Source organism: Tympanuchus pallidicinctus, unplaced genomic scaffold (assembly GCF_026119805.1).
Source record: "Tympanuchus pallidicinctus isolate F22 unplaced genomic scaffold, pur_lepc_1.0 scaffold8, whole genome shotgun sequence".
In the NCBI taxonomy this organism is placed as follows: Eukaryota; Metazoa; Chordata; class Aves; order Galliformes; family Phasianidae; genus Tympanuchus; species Tympanuchus pallidicinctus.
Genome location: NW_026294802.1, coordinates 20,400,582 through 20,416,700, shown reverse-complemented (window position 1 = coordinate 20,416,700; position 16,119 = coordinate 20,400,582). Strand labels below are relative to the sequence as shown.

Sequence of the window (16,119 nt, the reverse complement as noted above, 5' to 3'; positions counted from 1 at the left end):
CCTAAACATCTTTAATGGATATTACAGAACATATACTACGTACTTCACCTCTAGCTAAAACTAAATCCTGTCTGGATTTTTTTTCTTAGATGATACTTTCTGCTTTTACTATGGAAACTCCAAGAATTTCTGGTTGAGTGCTTAATAGTCTAAATATCACCCATGGGATGATCTGTGTTTGCAAGCAAGTCATTTATGACTCTCAGTTACTAGCACTTTTTCTAGTGCGTGTTCCGAGATGCTGACAGTATTTGGACTAATCATTCCCAGGTACATTACTATTTTTCTGTCTTGAATAGCTAGGGTTGCATTTTACTTGTTGCCTGCTGCTTCTGAGAGATTTTGTTATTCTTTTGACTGCGCTTACAAATTAATTCACAATGTTTCATAATGCAGCCTCAAGAAGATGAGGACTTAATGGCTAATGCAAGTGGGGTGGAGTAGGTAAAATTGTAACTTTATAAACATATTGAAACTTGAAAGTAGAGAAAACAGTTTATTTAACCTTACAATAAATTTTGCAAAATAGAATGTCTTTGATTATCGTATTTTAACCTGAAGGATTTTTTTCTTTTCATTTTATAAAAGATGGAAACACTGTTTGCAATGATATGGACACAGAAATACTATTTACTATGTTTTATTTTCTACAATCTGGTTAAAAGTAGCATGCAAGTAATTGAATAAAAATACTTGTATATATGACTTACTTTGAAATAACAATTGTATCAGCAATGGATAAAAATCTTTCAGTGAAAATTTAAATGAAAGTATGGCAAAAAGAAAACAATTTTTGACCTGAAAAAAATGTTTGTTTCCCTGTTATTCTTTACATATTCTATTCATTTCATACTGTAATAGCTCCGAAAAATATTTTCATACATTTTTGAACTGCTTTTATATTGTTAAATCACTTTAACAAAAGAAGGACATGAATAATTAAGAATGCTGGATTGCTTGCAGGGAGAATCTCTATTTACACAGGCTAGCCCATACTGCTCAGCACTCTGATGAAACCCAGCTGACTTCTACATACGTCTGGTACCAAATGGTACATATTGCATGCTTGAACATGGATTTCTATCAGATTGAGTGTTTTCCCTCAACTTAACTAACCACATGAAGGCATATTTTGCACCACATCTGGTCATTCTTGTGCTTTCTAAATAACAACCTTTTGTAAAAATATGCACACATTTCCTTAAGGTTGCCAAGTGCATGCTAAATGTTAACAAACAGAATGGATAATATGCAGATTGACTTTTTTTTAAGACGTATCCTAAATTTAAAGAGCTATCATGATGCAATTCCTGTAATAATGGCCCATAGAAGGGAACTGCAGACTCTGAGGCATCTCACTCCAGTGAGATCTCCGCAGCCACTCGAAGACAGTTGTACATCTCCTGTGGCAGGTCAGCCCGAGTGAGATTGTTTCCATCCAGGCGTAAATGTGTGATCTTGGAATATGTCAGTGGTCCAACAACCTTACAGAAGCTGCTCAATGGGAACTCTGAAAAAAAAGGGTACGCGAGTGAGAAAAAAACATGAAGAATTAGGACAAATAGAACTTGGAAAATGTAGCCTTCTTGAGGAGTCCATTCCTCCATCTCAGTGAAAAACCTTTTCCTAAATAACCAATCTGAACCCCCAGTGAAATTTTTTCAATATTTAATGTGTTTTCACTGATAAAATTCCCTGTTAGTTTACTGCAACTTGAGAGGTCTGTATTACAGAATCATAGAGTCTTCTGAGTTGAAAGGGATTCTTGAAGGTCATCTATTCCAGCTCCCCTGAAATGAGCAGGAAATGATCACCTACAGCTGATCAGGGTGCTCAGAGCAACATTCAGCCTGATCTTGGATGTCTCGCAAGGATAGATCATCCACCATTCCTCTGGGCAATGTGTTCCAGTGCCTCACAAACCTTACTGTAAAATCTTCTTCTTTATATTCAATCTAAATCTCCTATCTTTTAGTTTGAAACAATTTCCCCTTGTCAGAAGTGTTGAAGAGGTTCCTCACTCTAGCTGTGAGAAGTTCAGAATTTAAGAATTTCAGACTCAGGCTGGCACTTAGAAGGGAACAGAAAAGTAAAAAAAAAAAACAAAGAATCAGTACAGTCTGGGATGCAGAGGGAATAACCTCTTACGCTGAGTGCATTATGATGGAAATGTGAAACAGTGCTACATAATATTTTGAATAAAGTTTCTGGAACAACTGAAACTGTGATTTGGCCTTATCCATAAGAACAGGCAGTCGACAGAGTCTCTCTGTTAAGTTTTGTTTTCTGAACGTTTAATTTTGATTTACTATTTTCAAAATGTAATTTGGCCTATGAGCAAGGAAGGAATTACGCTGAAATTGTATGGCTGAACCTTTCTAGAATAGCAGGCTTTCAAAGTAAGTAAACATAAAAAATATTTGAAATTTTTTTGTATTTATTGCAATTTATGTATCATGCTATATATAGACTCCATCCAGTTGAAATACAGCAGACCTTGAATTAAGTTGGTATCTTATGAACAATATTAACTGGAAAAAAACAAACAAAAAAACAAACAAAAAAAACCAACAACAAAAAAAGAAAATTTCTGTGTTCAATATAAATAAGCACACATATACAAGGGATGATCCAAAAGTAATGCCTCCCATTTTATTATTTTGGCTCAAGACATCAGAGGGAGATGTTGGTGGTACAGCAGTAGAGGTTGAACTTTCCCAACAATATTCCATTACACTGTGTTGCCGTGCAACATATGGCAGCAGAGGGGCAGTCTGACATAATGGCATCTGACATGGAAGTGTGGATGAAGTAAAGGGGTGCCACTGAATTCCTCTATGCAGTAAACGTTGAACCCACTGACATTTGTCAAAGTTTGCTGAATGTTAATGGATACCAAACAGTGGCTGTGAGCACACTGAGGCTGAGGGTGGTCCATTTCAGCAGTGGTAACAGCAACTGTGGGTCACCTCCACTGGTATAGACTTTTACAAGCATTGCACTCAGGCTCTTGTTCATCTCTTGAAAAAACTGCACAGTTGGTGGTGGTGACTATGCTGAAAAATAGTGTTTTGTAGCTGAGAATCTTCTCTGTCAAATGGCTTTATTCTGCCCTTTGTATCTGTTGTAGTTTTCATGAAATTAAATAAGAGGCATTACTTTCAAAGCAACTGACATATGTATCATGCAGAAAAGGTCCATTCGCAAGAGAGAATCTATGCAAATAAGCCTAGTACCCATTATATACCACACTGTGTAATTCTACAAAGATGGTCCTTCATTCTTATCTGTGTTCACTTTGATTCATACAATACTGAAGAAGAAATCTGAGAGTCTTCTTACAGCTTTTGTAATCAATTAAATGCTATAAAATGCTTTCATGTTGCAGAGGACTGCAACTCATAATTCTCAAAATCAGAAACCCTTTTGACTACCAGTGGGCTTTTGAAAACAGCAGCTTTTATATCTTTGCTGTATGACTATTTATCTCATTTGAGAAAACATGTTGTACTAAAGGAGATGGAGGGTCTTTCACTTTAAGTTGAATTCTTGCAGAACTAACATTACAGTAATGTGCTTTCATTGATTAAATGAACCAGTGTGAACTAGGTATAAGTGTATATTTGTCCATAAAGGCAGATCTTTAAAGAATGACAATCTAGGTAATGTTTTAGAGATAGTAGAGGTAGAGATATGATGTTGAATAGTAAAACTGTGTGTATCTTCCATAAGTTTTACATGAGGATTAAGGAAATGTGTTTCAAAAATGTTCGATTTTGTACACCAGTTAGACACTAAATTCAAAACAATTTCCTAGATTTTGTGCACTGTACAACCCTGTTTTAGAAAGATGAGAGCTAAAGATAATGCCTATTTATTTTCACGGAAATTGCAACAGGTAAGAGATATAAGACGTTCTTGGTGGCACAGTCATTGGACAGTCAAAATCATAATATTAATAATATTAAGTCTGCAGATCAATTCTAATATTCTTCCAGTTTAGAATGTATCAGTTCTAGTGAACTGTCAATTCTTGTGGGATATAACCATATAAAATAAGATATAGGATTAGATCTGTATGGTATTTGTTGTATGCAAACATAAATTTGCTTGGCCTACAGACTATACCGTTAATTATTTACATCCAGATCTTTCCAGGTAATTTGGTGTAATTTGTAAAGATTTTAATAAATATGAATTCTAATACAGATTTCTTTTTCCTTTTCTTATCATTCATGGAAAATAAAATGGCATGGTAATTACACATTCGTTGAAGGCCACACATATAAAAGCTTTCTGAATTTCCTTTTTCATATTTTTTCTTATTGTTACTTCTGAGTTCAAGGTCTTACATTTGGTTGAAATACAAGCTATGTACATGTAATTTGGGTACTCAGAATATTTAAACTTTATACATGTAAATCATAAAGTTTATCAGTGCTACTAAAATATCCAGCTGTGCAGACTGCTTGTGAGATTGGAACCACTTTGGAAATAGATTCTGATTTAGTCTTTACTGAAGTCAAAGGAACTGTTATGAAGTTCAGTGGTATTGGGTTTCATTACTCAGTGCAAAAATGCATTTTTTTCATGTGGGTATCAATTTATTATACAGTTTGTAGAATTTCAGCTGTTAGAAGCATATTAAAAATATCTGGATTCTAATTATTGTCTACAATACAAAAAGATTAGACAAGTGGGACTTGGACTGCATCTGATATTCTATTATCTAGATGTTCTGCATGGGAACCTCAATCAAAGAGACTGAAGCACTGAAACATCACTAGTTTACTTCCCCCTTTATTACAGTGATCAGTGTTTCAGATATTCCTGTTAAAAATGTTTCTGAATCAATAATATCCATGTTCAGAGGCAATGAAACTTGAATTTTGCCACCAGTGTGAAATTCATATTTTGCCAACAAAGAATTCCTGCTTGAATCTGACACAGAGATAGTTACAAGGATTGGATAAAAGTTGGATTTTCATCTGAACAGCTATTTTCTCACTAAGTGTGTCTGTCCCCTTAAAAAATTTTGATATTTTAACAAATAATCAGAATATAATAAATATATATATAAAGGAATACAATAAAAAGGAATATATATAAAAAGGAGCAGATTCATCTTCTGCTCTCATCGATGGACCAAAATAGAAGCATACATACATTTATTTTCTACACAAAATTCTTTTTGTTTATTTTACTGTATGCTAAGCAAAGGTATATCACTTTTTAAATCAGGAGCACAAGCAGCTTCAAGCTGAGGAAAACTAACTATGCTAAGACTTCCTGTTAAGGCACGCAATACAGCAGAAAAGCTTACTGGGATCAGCAGCTCTCATCATCCTTCCTGGCTTGTAAGCCGATAGTAAGCATATTTGAGTCATTTCTGCACAGACCATTGTAAAAAAAACACTCTGAGATTGGTGTGGTGTTCCAGATAGAAGACCACAAAGCATCTTACAACTAGCTATGCTTAGAGTAATTAAATTCATGGAACAGCTACTGATCCAGCCAATGAACTGCAGCAAAATGCAGCCAGAACTGCAGCAGAAAGCTGGGTCCAAATGCAAGATCATGCACCTGGGTAAGGGAACCACCATTACAAATATAAGCTGGAGGATGGAAGGATTGAGTGCAGCCCTGCCAAAAAAAAAACAAACTGGGGTTACTGGTGGTTGGCAAACTGGACATAAGCCAACAATGTGCCCTCGCAGCTCAGAAAGTCAACTATAACCCAGACTGCATTAAAAGAAGCATGGCCAGCACGTTGAGGAAGGTGATCCTGCCTCCCTGCTCAGCTCCAGGTCTCACCTGGAGGACTGCATCCAGATGTGGAATATTCAGTACTGTAGGAGTGTGTCCAGAGAAGGGCCACAAAAATGATCAAAGGGATGGAACACCTCTTCTATGAGGACAGGATGAGAGAGCTGGAGCTCCTCAGCCTGGATGAGAGAAAGCTGCAAGGTAACCTGATAGCAGCCTTTCAGTATCTAAAGGGAAGCTACAGGAAAGAAGGGGACAGATTCCTAACAGGGTCTGCTGTGATAGAGCAAAAGGAAATGGTTCCAAGCTCCAAGAGGGTAGATTTAGGTTTGATATAAGGAAAATATCTTTTATAGTGAGTGTGGTGAGGCAGTGGAATAGGTTGCTCAGTTACGTAGTTGATGCCCCATCCCTGGAGACTTTCAAAGTGAGGCTAGATAAGGCCCTGGGCAACCTTGTCTAGCTGTGGTGTCCCTGTTCATTGCAGGGGAGCTGGACTACATGGCCTTCAGAGGTCCCTTCCAACTCTAATAATTTCATTATTCTATGAGAATATGTCTTTGACTGTTCTCTGAAAACTTTTCAAGTTCCACTTGTTATGCTCCATTCCTACAATATCTTCTTGCTAGTGCTTCAGGTGGAAGCACTTCTTTTCTTAATCTTTTGCAAATGAAATATGGGCCTTTGAACTCTCTTCTTGTATCACTGATTCTCTTTGATGTTTATACCTGCAGAGGGTTTTTTGCCTTGAATAATCAATAATAACAAATATTATAAATACATACATAAACCTAAAGGCATCTTAAAGCATAGGAGCAAACAATTGTTACTACAAAGCACAAAATTTCACCCTGAAATTACTAAAAAAGATATTAAGAAAACAAACAAACAACAACAACAACAGAAAAAATAAACAGAAACTCCAATCTTCTCCATTCTGGGCTTGAGACAGGAATAGAGCAAAGACTTATAAACTCATCATGGTCCCATACTAGCTTGGAAATCCAACTTGTTCAAATACAGGTGATGGGGCATACTGTTGATACCTAACATGGACTTCACGCATGCTTCAGTTTATTAGTAGAGATCAAAGGAGTTCTTCTGAATTTGTCTTTATTCCAGTTTGCTATCCTACTTGTTAGCCTGTTCCTCCTCCTCTCCCAGTGGGATGAAGACAGAACACACTGAAATGAAACTGATTCTGTTTCAAATCTTTTGGAGGGTACATTTATCAGCTTTTGTTCACCAAGCTCAAAGTCACTCACATGAGGATATTTTCCTAATACATAATTTTTTAGTTATGTCAATGCATTATTTCTCCATCAAATCAAAACAAAACTCAGGGACAATGATTTAAAGAAATATTTCCTTTCTTTCTAGTAATATCAAATTGGGTAGGGCTTTTTCTCAGACAAATGTTAATTTATAGCCCTCAGTGTACTGAAAAAGAGAAATGACAGCAAATGAAAAACTAAATAAGTGAAAATTTTAAGCTATGCAAGTGTAATCTAAGAAATTATGACTTTTGAATTGAGTAACCTTTCAGGACAAGCTATCATTACATGTAATAGAGAAGTGTCCTTCTCACATAATATCAGCATTATGGGCCATTGTATGGAAGGGAAGCTTTCCTTGTTTACCTTCAACTTTACATAAATCTCAGGAAAACAAGAATATTTTATTTAAAAGCAACTGGTCATTTGTTTGAGGGTCAAAGATCAGTCAACTGAATTTTTAGAAAGATGTAGCACTCAGACATGAAGGTCAGATCTAATGAGAAAAGAATTGCAAAGGGTTTGCTCACTCTGTATCAGCTATCTTCTTAAACCAAAATGCCCCATATTGTTAATTTGCATATTGGGGAACATAATATTGTGCCTTTGAAATTAGATAGTCAAAGAAATTTGTCTTCTACACTTTCTTATTCAGCCAAAAGAACAAATCAGAGATCTCTTGCATCATTCCATATGGTAGCAATGAAAGTGTAGCAGTAGCCAGTGCATTCACACCTCACTCCATCAGCTTCTCCACTGACTAGAGTTCTGGAAACATTGCTTTCACTGAAGAAGTAAATTGCTGTCACCGTTGCTCAGAAGACCTTGGAAATGTGAGTGGAAAGCAAACTTGGTACCTGGGTCTCTTGAAAAAGGCTCAGAACAGCTGGTCTAAGCATTGAAAAATGCCTCATTTATCACAGGAGAAATTAAAAATCATCAACTCTTTCAGGAACAGAAGAGTATCTGAAAGAGCACTATAGGTTGCTATACTCGCTATTTCATTGGGAAGCATTAATTTTTTGTTTTCCTTCATCAAAATAAGGAAATGAGATACAGGAAAAAAAATCAAAATATTGAGGAACATGTGAAACATGGTAGACTAAAAAAAAATAAAATAAATTGTTGCCCTATGCCTGGGATGATACGCATTAAAATATTTTGTTGCAAGTCTGTCTAAAGAAAAATTAAATCTTTTAGCTAACAGTGATATCCTAGAGACCTGATGGCTACAGGTAAACAGGAGGAGTTTCTGATTTAGTTAATATTAGTTAGCAGGTTGATGTAAGCCCTCAACAGAAACACAGTTGTTTCTGACCATACTGCCTCTCCATGAGAGGTTTCTGCTTACAGAAGTGTAGCTGGAGAGCGTCTGATGGGAGGGTGAGGCCTGCTCACTTCCATAGTATCTCTCCCTCCTACCCCAGGATTAAGGCAGTCTTGTCTCAGTAGAAACCTCCACAACCTCATACAAGGCAGGGTTACTGACTTCAGAAGGAATTTCTGTTCAAATCTTGTTTAAATGGAGTCAAGCTTAATACCTGATCATATGACGTGGAAAACAGGAATGGAAAGAAGAAACAATGGGGCAGCTCTTAGGATTTCAAGATGGATTTGGAAATATACTGCCTGTAAGGGGGAAGATAAGGAAGGGAGGAAATAAACAAATAAAACCAATAACAGCTAGTTTGTGTATTTTTCACTCTGCTTTGTACCTTATGGATTACCTGTCCTCCCCTCCAGTACTTTCACTGAAAGGTTATACATACTGTAGTGAGATTCTGTTATCTTTTGTTGACTTACAAATTCTGAGTATCTTTCACACTGATTAAACTCTTTCCAGAGTTGTTTTTTTTTTTTTTTTTTTTTTTTTTTTTTCTGAATTGTATAAGTACCCTCCATTGATTTCAATGCATTTATTTTAATTTATGTGAGATGAGGATTTGGCCATTAATAACCACATTTGAAAGAAAGTAGAATTTTCTGCCTTCAAATAGGTAGCTAAATATCTGTCTTTTAATATTAATATGAGGAGCAGTCAGAGAAATGTCAGTGTGCTAACAGGTTAGCCAGTACCATTTCTTCAGACTGTTTGAACAACAATTCCAGATACTTGCACAAGCCATTACTTTCTGGACTGTGTTAAATGTTATTGAAAACATGCAATTTTAACTCACTGTTAATTTTGTTGACTTGGAGGTAGAAGTTTTCAAGATTCTCACTGACAGTTGGAATACTCTTCAGTTGATTGAAGGACAGATCCAATTCGACCAAGGATGTGATATTGAAGACATTGCCTGGTATTCCAGAATCTGTTAATTTATTGTGGGATAAACGTAAATATTGCAGGGTTTTAAAACCTTGGAAGTACTCATCAGGAATATTGGAGATCTGGTTATTGTCAAAATACAGCATGAGTAAGGAGTGAGGCAGTCCTGTTGGTAGCTTTGTAAGTTGATTGAAGCTTAAGTCTAGATACAAAAGTGAATTCAGACCTTTAAATGCCCCAGAAATAGATTCTGCTTTCAGCTGGTTGTTCTGGAGATGAATGACAGTTAGATTTACCAGCCCCTCAAGTGCACCAGGATTGACTTTTGTGATCTTGTTGTGACTTAATTGCAGGTCATCCAGAGTTTTGGGGAGCGGTCCAACAGCTTCAGTCAAATTGTTGTAGTTAATGTGAAGTTTCTTCAGATTCTTTAGTTTAGAGAAGACTCTTCCCTTAATTTTTGAATTTTCCAGATGATTGTGATCTAGGATCAGCCACTGCAGGTCTGTTACATTATCAAATGTGTTCTCTTCAATGGCCTCAATCATATTGTTTCGAAGATAAAGGTATTTTATTCCGCTTGGTACAATTGGAATGGTTTTCAGTTTAAGATTGTCACAATACATTGCAGTAGGATAGCTTAAAGGACAATTACATTCTGGGGCACAGACTGCTGTGGATGGCCCAAAAGGATCATAACCATAATCATCTGCAGGACCATAGTCATATTGGCAAAAAATGCCACTAATCAATATTAGAAAGATGGGTAGAGAGTTAAAAGTCATCTTTTCCATGTGTCTTGTCTCTGTGTAGTGGAGGAGAATAAAAAAAGTTACAATTCTGATTTTCTATTTTTTCTTCAATACTTGAAATTTTAATATACCAAGATTATGATTCAACACTAATTTACACTTCCTATATAAAGCTATTAATTAAAAATACAATGTTTGTTAGCAATGCAGTGTTACTATTACAGTTTTACAGCACTTATTTTGTTATAATCTGCCTTTGTAATGTGAATCTGCAGGCCATTCTGCTGCTGCAAGTAACAGATTTTTAAAATCATCCTGTAGCAATTTGTTAAATTGCAAGAAGGATGGTAAAGTCCAAGTCTTCTAACCTTGGAACACAAGTTTCCAGTTTTGCTGAAGGTCATGTTTAGAGTCAGTTTTGCCATTTAAATTCTATCAAGCTTTCGTTGTTACACCGAATATGTTAAAGTACCTTTTACTTAAATAATATGTGATGGCTTAATTTAGTTTCAGAAAACTAAATTAAGGAAAGTTACAAACTCAGAGTGATGGTCTGCTATATAGTGTGTTGTTAAGATGCCAGTAGCTTGAGATATCTTCTTCCATATTCCATATCAAAGAACAAACTCATAAAAACAGCACATGTTCTCCTGGACCTGTCAAACAGCACTGCATATGTGTACATGTGTGTACTCTAATACAGGTCTACATTGGATTTGAAATGACAGCTCTTCACATAGTGCAAACGTTCTTTCAAAATTGATATATGACAATGAGAGTGCTAATTACTTTATATTACTACTCTACATAAACAGATCAATAAGCACTTGCTTTACAGTTGTCCTTCTAAATCATATACAGCAAAAAGATGTTTAAGACATTTGGGGATGTTTTGCTGTGATACAGTGTGAGTCATCTCACTTTACTTTTCAAGGACATGCTTTACTAATTAGATGCTTCACAAGATACAACTCTACTAATATCTCAAAATCCGCATAAACTAGTATCTTGCAGATATTTCTTCTTACCTAGATAGATGCTGAGTTGAAAAGATCAGCTTAGCATCACTGAAGTTGCTGAGCTTACTTTGATTTTCACCATGAACAAATACTCAGCTACTGTTCAGAGTGAGAAAATACAGAAAATCCTTAGAACCCTCTTGTTCTCAAATAATTTCAGACAGCATGTGCATCATTTAAACAGATCACCAGACATTCTCAGACCTAGGCAATCTTCCAGCAAAGTAAGTCAGTCTTCTTGTTAGCACTATTTTGTGATGGAGTTCCTAAAGTTAAAATGCAAGGCCATAGCTTGAAAGTCATCTTCAACTAAATTTCCTTGCTTTTACTGAGTTGATAAAAGCCACATCACAGTTTAATCAACTAGAGTAACTTTAATCAGGGCCTACTGATTTTGTGTAATGGAAGGAATTTTTTAAAAATTTTCTCTTGTCCAGTCTATCACACATGAAGCCTCACTGCTGGGTATTAAGCTGCTGTCTTTTGAACAAGGACTAGCATTGCATGTCTTTTATCATGGTGTTGGCTCTGCTTTAGCTAATGACAAACTGTTGGATAGAGAATTATTGAAATATGAGTTATCAGTGTAATTTTCTTTGTCTGTTCTTCATTACTGTATGAGATGAGAACACATAGGGGACTTTAAGTCCCCTGCTGGTATGAAGAAGTATAGCTACTCTGAAAGGAGAGAAGTTACAGCAATGCAGTCTGGTTGGAAATCTGCTCCTATTTTGATACTAAACATTAAAAGTGAAGAACTAAGTGCTTTGTATTCAAAATATATGACGTAGTGAACCTCTTGGACTACACTCTGTGACCTCACAATGACATTTTTACACATCCTCATCATTTCATAGTCTTACTGGTAATGTAGAATAAACATCCCATTTTAAATTCAAGTTCTATTCTTCTTGTGGTTTCCAGTTATATTCAACATGCTTATCTTTATTACTCATATGAGAGGCAGACACTTAAAGAGTGTACAATGTTTAACTACCATGAAAACATTCGAGTTAGATAAAAAAATTTTGAATGATTTTACCAATAAGATTTTAAAATTTAAATGACAGTTCCCTAGTGAAAAGTCATATGTGGACATATGTGACATGAAATAGCACAGTAACACGAATTTTTGTTGTTGTTATATTTTATTTGTTGTTTTGCATTCTATGTGGTTCTCTGTCAGAAGTGTAAAATGTAAATAGATGATATGCACATGCTACACTGAACTATATACATTCAAAAGATACCATCAGCATACATTCTTAGATCTTATAACACAAGCATGCTTGAACTAATTGCCTGTGTTTGTTCTACTCAATTATGCTGTTAAATACCTGTGTAAACATTTGTGAAGTTGCTCAGGCAGCATGCCAAAACACACCAAATGACAGATTCACAAACTGGGGAAAATGCTTACTACAGTGGAGTAGACAAACTATTCAGATTATTTTGGAGCCTATACTGCTTTAATTCCAAAGCTGTGAAACAAGGTATATGAAAGTTTATTATTCAAACAGCATTAATCTAAATATGCCTTAATTCTGCAGCTTATTGTTTCACACAGTTTGCGTAAGAGTTCATATTAAAAAAGGTTCAATAGTATATAAAAAATTAGCTTTAAAATTATCCAAACTTTTTCAACATGCCTATAGTTTTCCTCTCTTTGTTTACTTGATTAATTATTTAAATGTTTGAATACCTTGCCTTTTTATAAAACTAAGAAAGAAAATTTAACAAATGGAGTTCTATGAAGCTATTACCAAGAGAGGAATGAGTAGTTTTTAAAATAAATTCTTTGTGCTGTACATCAACTCTTCTTTTGAAGCAGAACAAAACACTTTGAAAAAGTGCAGCATTGATGCACAAAACATGTGAAGCTGTTTCAAGGAAGCTAAAAAAGTAAATGCACTAAACGACTGCTGATTTGTATTCAATTTACAAATTGGCAAACTTATCTTGACATGTTTTCACATTCCCATTACAGCTACATTTAAATAGCTGAACATTACAGTTAAAACATGCAGCAGCACTTACCTTACTGCCTTGAAGCTGCTTTCCTTAATTCCCAGAGCAGATGCAATAAGGGACTGTATCGACCAATATATGCTGTAAACAGTGACAGGAGGTAAAAGTCTGCCAGATCCTCTGTGTTACAAGAGGAAAAAAAAAAAAAGACCCTGAAAAAAAAAACCCTAGTCACGCTGTTCTCTGAAGCTGCTATGTCATCATGGTGATCTTGTGGTGTGGCATGTACGAAAATGCAGCTCTCTTAATGAAGTGCAGGTGGATACCACATTTTGTACAAGGACAACCCATCTGCTGTTCCTGTGGGATGAGAGAATGATAAGTGTTTCACAAATCCGAAAAAGTTTAGATCATCAGCCATGGCGTTATGCAAAGATTTTTTGTATTTCAGAAGAACATTTTCCTTTATAAAACAAATTATAAACAGACTTTTGTTTTCCAACTTATTTTATACTGCTAGACATGAGTTAACAAATAGCACTCAGACCTCAATGCTGCTGTACTTCTTTAGCCAAGTGACTCATTCTTTTCTTTTTTTTTAACTATCGTATGTCCACAATAAAATATGCTTAATAAAACTTTTAGCTTAAGGACAGGAACAAAAGTGTCAGGATTATCTTTGAATTACATCATTTCACCCAACATAAGATATTGAGTTCAAAGCTTCTTCCACAAATTGTAGTAATTTACTTGATCTGTAACTTTTCTTTGGTGTTTAAATGCTTGCCTGTTTAGTATAAACACATCCACAGGAATGCTTTGTGTGTGTGTGTGTGTGTGTTGTATTTTTTCCCCAGCAGTTACTGTAAACTCACTTTATAAATTTGTTCATTTTTGCACTTATGGTTTTCTCCTGCTTTTCAGAATCTGGAACTACTCAGCTTTACATTGTCTCTTTCTTATTCCATGGATGTAGTTCAAGAATGTATCTTACAGCTTGGATGAGAATGCTATTTTCACAGGGAAATGCCAAAAAATAATGCACTGAGACAGTAACTGTTTAAAGTGGATCTTACTGTTTCTGTGAGAATCTCCCCTTATCTATAGTAGTAGGGGTAGATGTCTTCCTATTTTATGAGATGCAACCTCTCTGTTCTAAAGCCGGACGGGACAAATGTGAAATGAGCATATTGAAAGAATACAGAAGCCAGTTTAAATAATCTTACATGTTTAATTACATTTAGCCATAACTGCTGTTGATACAAGCGTGCAAACATTCTTGTTTTCAGCCCTGTTTATTTATTTATTTATTTTGTCTGGTGCCGCCTGTACAGAATAAATGATTTCTTTCCGAACTTCTTGCAATCCATTCCTTTGCACTTCTTTAACTCAACAAGTTTTGATTTAACTCGCACGCCCATGAAAGCAACAAGATTGCCTACTTCTAGGCAGAAAAGCCACAGAACAGGATGTAGATAGGCTGGAGAATCAAGTGGCCTCACACTGCAGAGGAACCCAGTCATGGGCTTTCACCAAGAACTGCTACTGCTACATCTGGGCCTTCATGCCAGCAGGTCACTGGTGGCAGAGATAGATCAGTCATAATTCAGTGCCCTTCACAAAGAGTGAGAAAGATGCCCCATGACTGCAGATCCCTGGGCTTCAAATTCCTGTACTTCTGTCATAACACAATTAACAAACAAAACTACTCAAGACAGAGTGCCAAATGCCACTGCAGTCCTGAGGGAGTGAATTTAATTGTTTTGATATTCTAACACTGTGCCTGTTACCCTGGCATCGGAGAACCATGTTACATGTTAGAAAACAGAGGCTGGTGACAGAATATAATTACACATCCTGAGTGATGCAGATCAGCTAAATGGTTAAGAGTGTTTGAAATCTTCCAAATTGCCATAATGAATTAAGCTAAGTAGGTGAAATATGCATGGAATAAGGACTGGAAATGTACAAGTGGGCAAAGCTGTTGTTGTCCTGCGCATGGACAAATGGAGACCAGATGGAGTTTCTCATTCTCAGTATGATACTTCTCTGAAAATTATTTCATTAGTTTCAGTTGACCAAAGAAAACTTAAGCTGTAGTCTTGATTGCAAAGGGGAAAAAAAGCAAGAGTATTCGGAAAACAATCTAATTGAAACAAAGAAAGGATTCTGACTACAGAAAAAGAATATCTCAGAATGCCCTTTAAAGTGGCCCTGTGGTTTGCCGTGGGGAAGAAGGTACAGGGAAGAAGGTGATCAACACAGCATGACAGTTGTAAAGATAACTCAAAAATCCACAGGGATTTGTATTCTCTGATTAAAAACCTTTTTGAAAGACAAGCACACTATTGTATAAAAATTAATATATATTTTGATCTTTCAATAAAAGACATGATTTTACTTTTGCAGTACAAACAGAATTACATATTGCTGGGAATACAGGATAGTGAAGGCTCAAAGTGTTTTTGGCAAAGGTATATCGATGTACTCGATGTTTATTACTCCAATTTATCTAGGTTCAGTCTTCACCACTTTTCTCATTCTATAAACAGAAATACAAAACATGCCTACCTTCCTTAGTGGGTAGAAACATCTTCTTAAACAAATGTGATGATATTTTACAATTAACCACTTACAATTAATCCATTTTGTAAAAACTTGGGTTATATACAGCTAAGAATTTTCATTCATATAGCTCCCATTCTGCTGACTGTTTTACATTAGGTATGTAAATTGCACATTCAAGATAAAGAAAATATGCTTTCCAAGAATAAGATAGAGAAGAATTTTCCTTTACTTCAATAAGATTTTTGCTTTCTCTCCACTCTGATGTTAATGCTATTCCTTCAGCATCTTTTTATATGAAGGCTTAATTGATTCAGGAAACACACACCTCATAAACCTACATCTGGGGGAGTGCATTTCAAATGATGAAGATATGGTTTCTTATGCAACGGAGTGGGAAAACAGGTGGGTGATTCCTTTGCTCAGGGTCTTTTTTCTTTTTTCTGACTCCTCTCCTTCCCTCCCCCCCCAGTTTTCAAAAGCTTTTAAAGCACATGTGAGCGTAG

At 35.7% G+C, this 16,119-nt stretch overlaps 1 protein-coding gene across 1 annotated transcript; it reads right to left on the bottom strand.

Annotated features, from left to right (window-relative positions):
- Nucleotides 1-483: 483 nt before the first annotated feature.
- Nucleotides 484-13,471, bottom strand: LUM (lumican). Its single transcript, XM_052668845.1, has 3 exons — nt 13,118-13,471; nt 9,218-10,114; nt 484-1,510 (listed from the first exon to the last, which is right to left on the bottom strand). The coding sequence occupies exons 2-3, from the start codon at nt 10,101-10,103 to the stop codon at nt 1,356-1,358; spliced, it is 1,041 nt and encodes a 346-aa protein (XP_052524805.1). The 5' UTR covers nt 10,104-10,114; nt 13,118-13,471; the 3' UTR covers nt 484-1,355.
- Nucleotides 13,472-16,119: the final 2,648 nt, after the last annotated feature.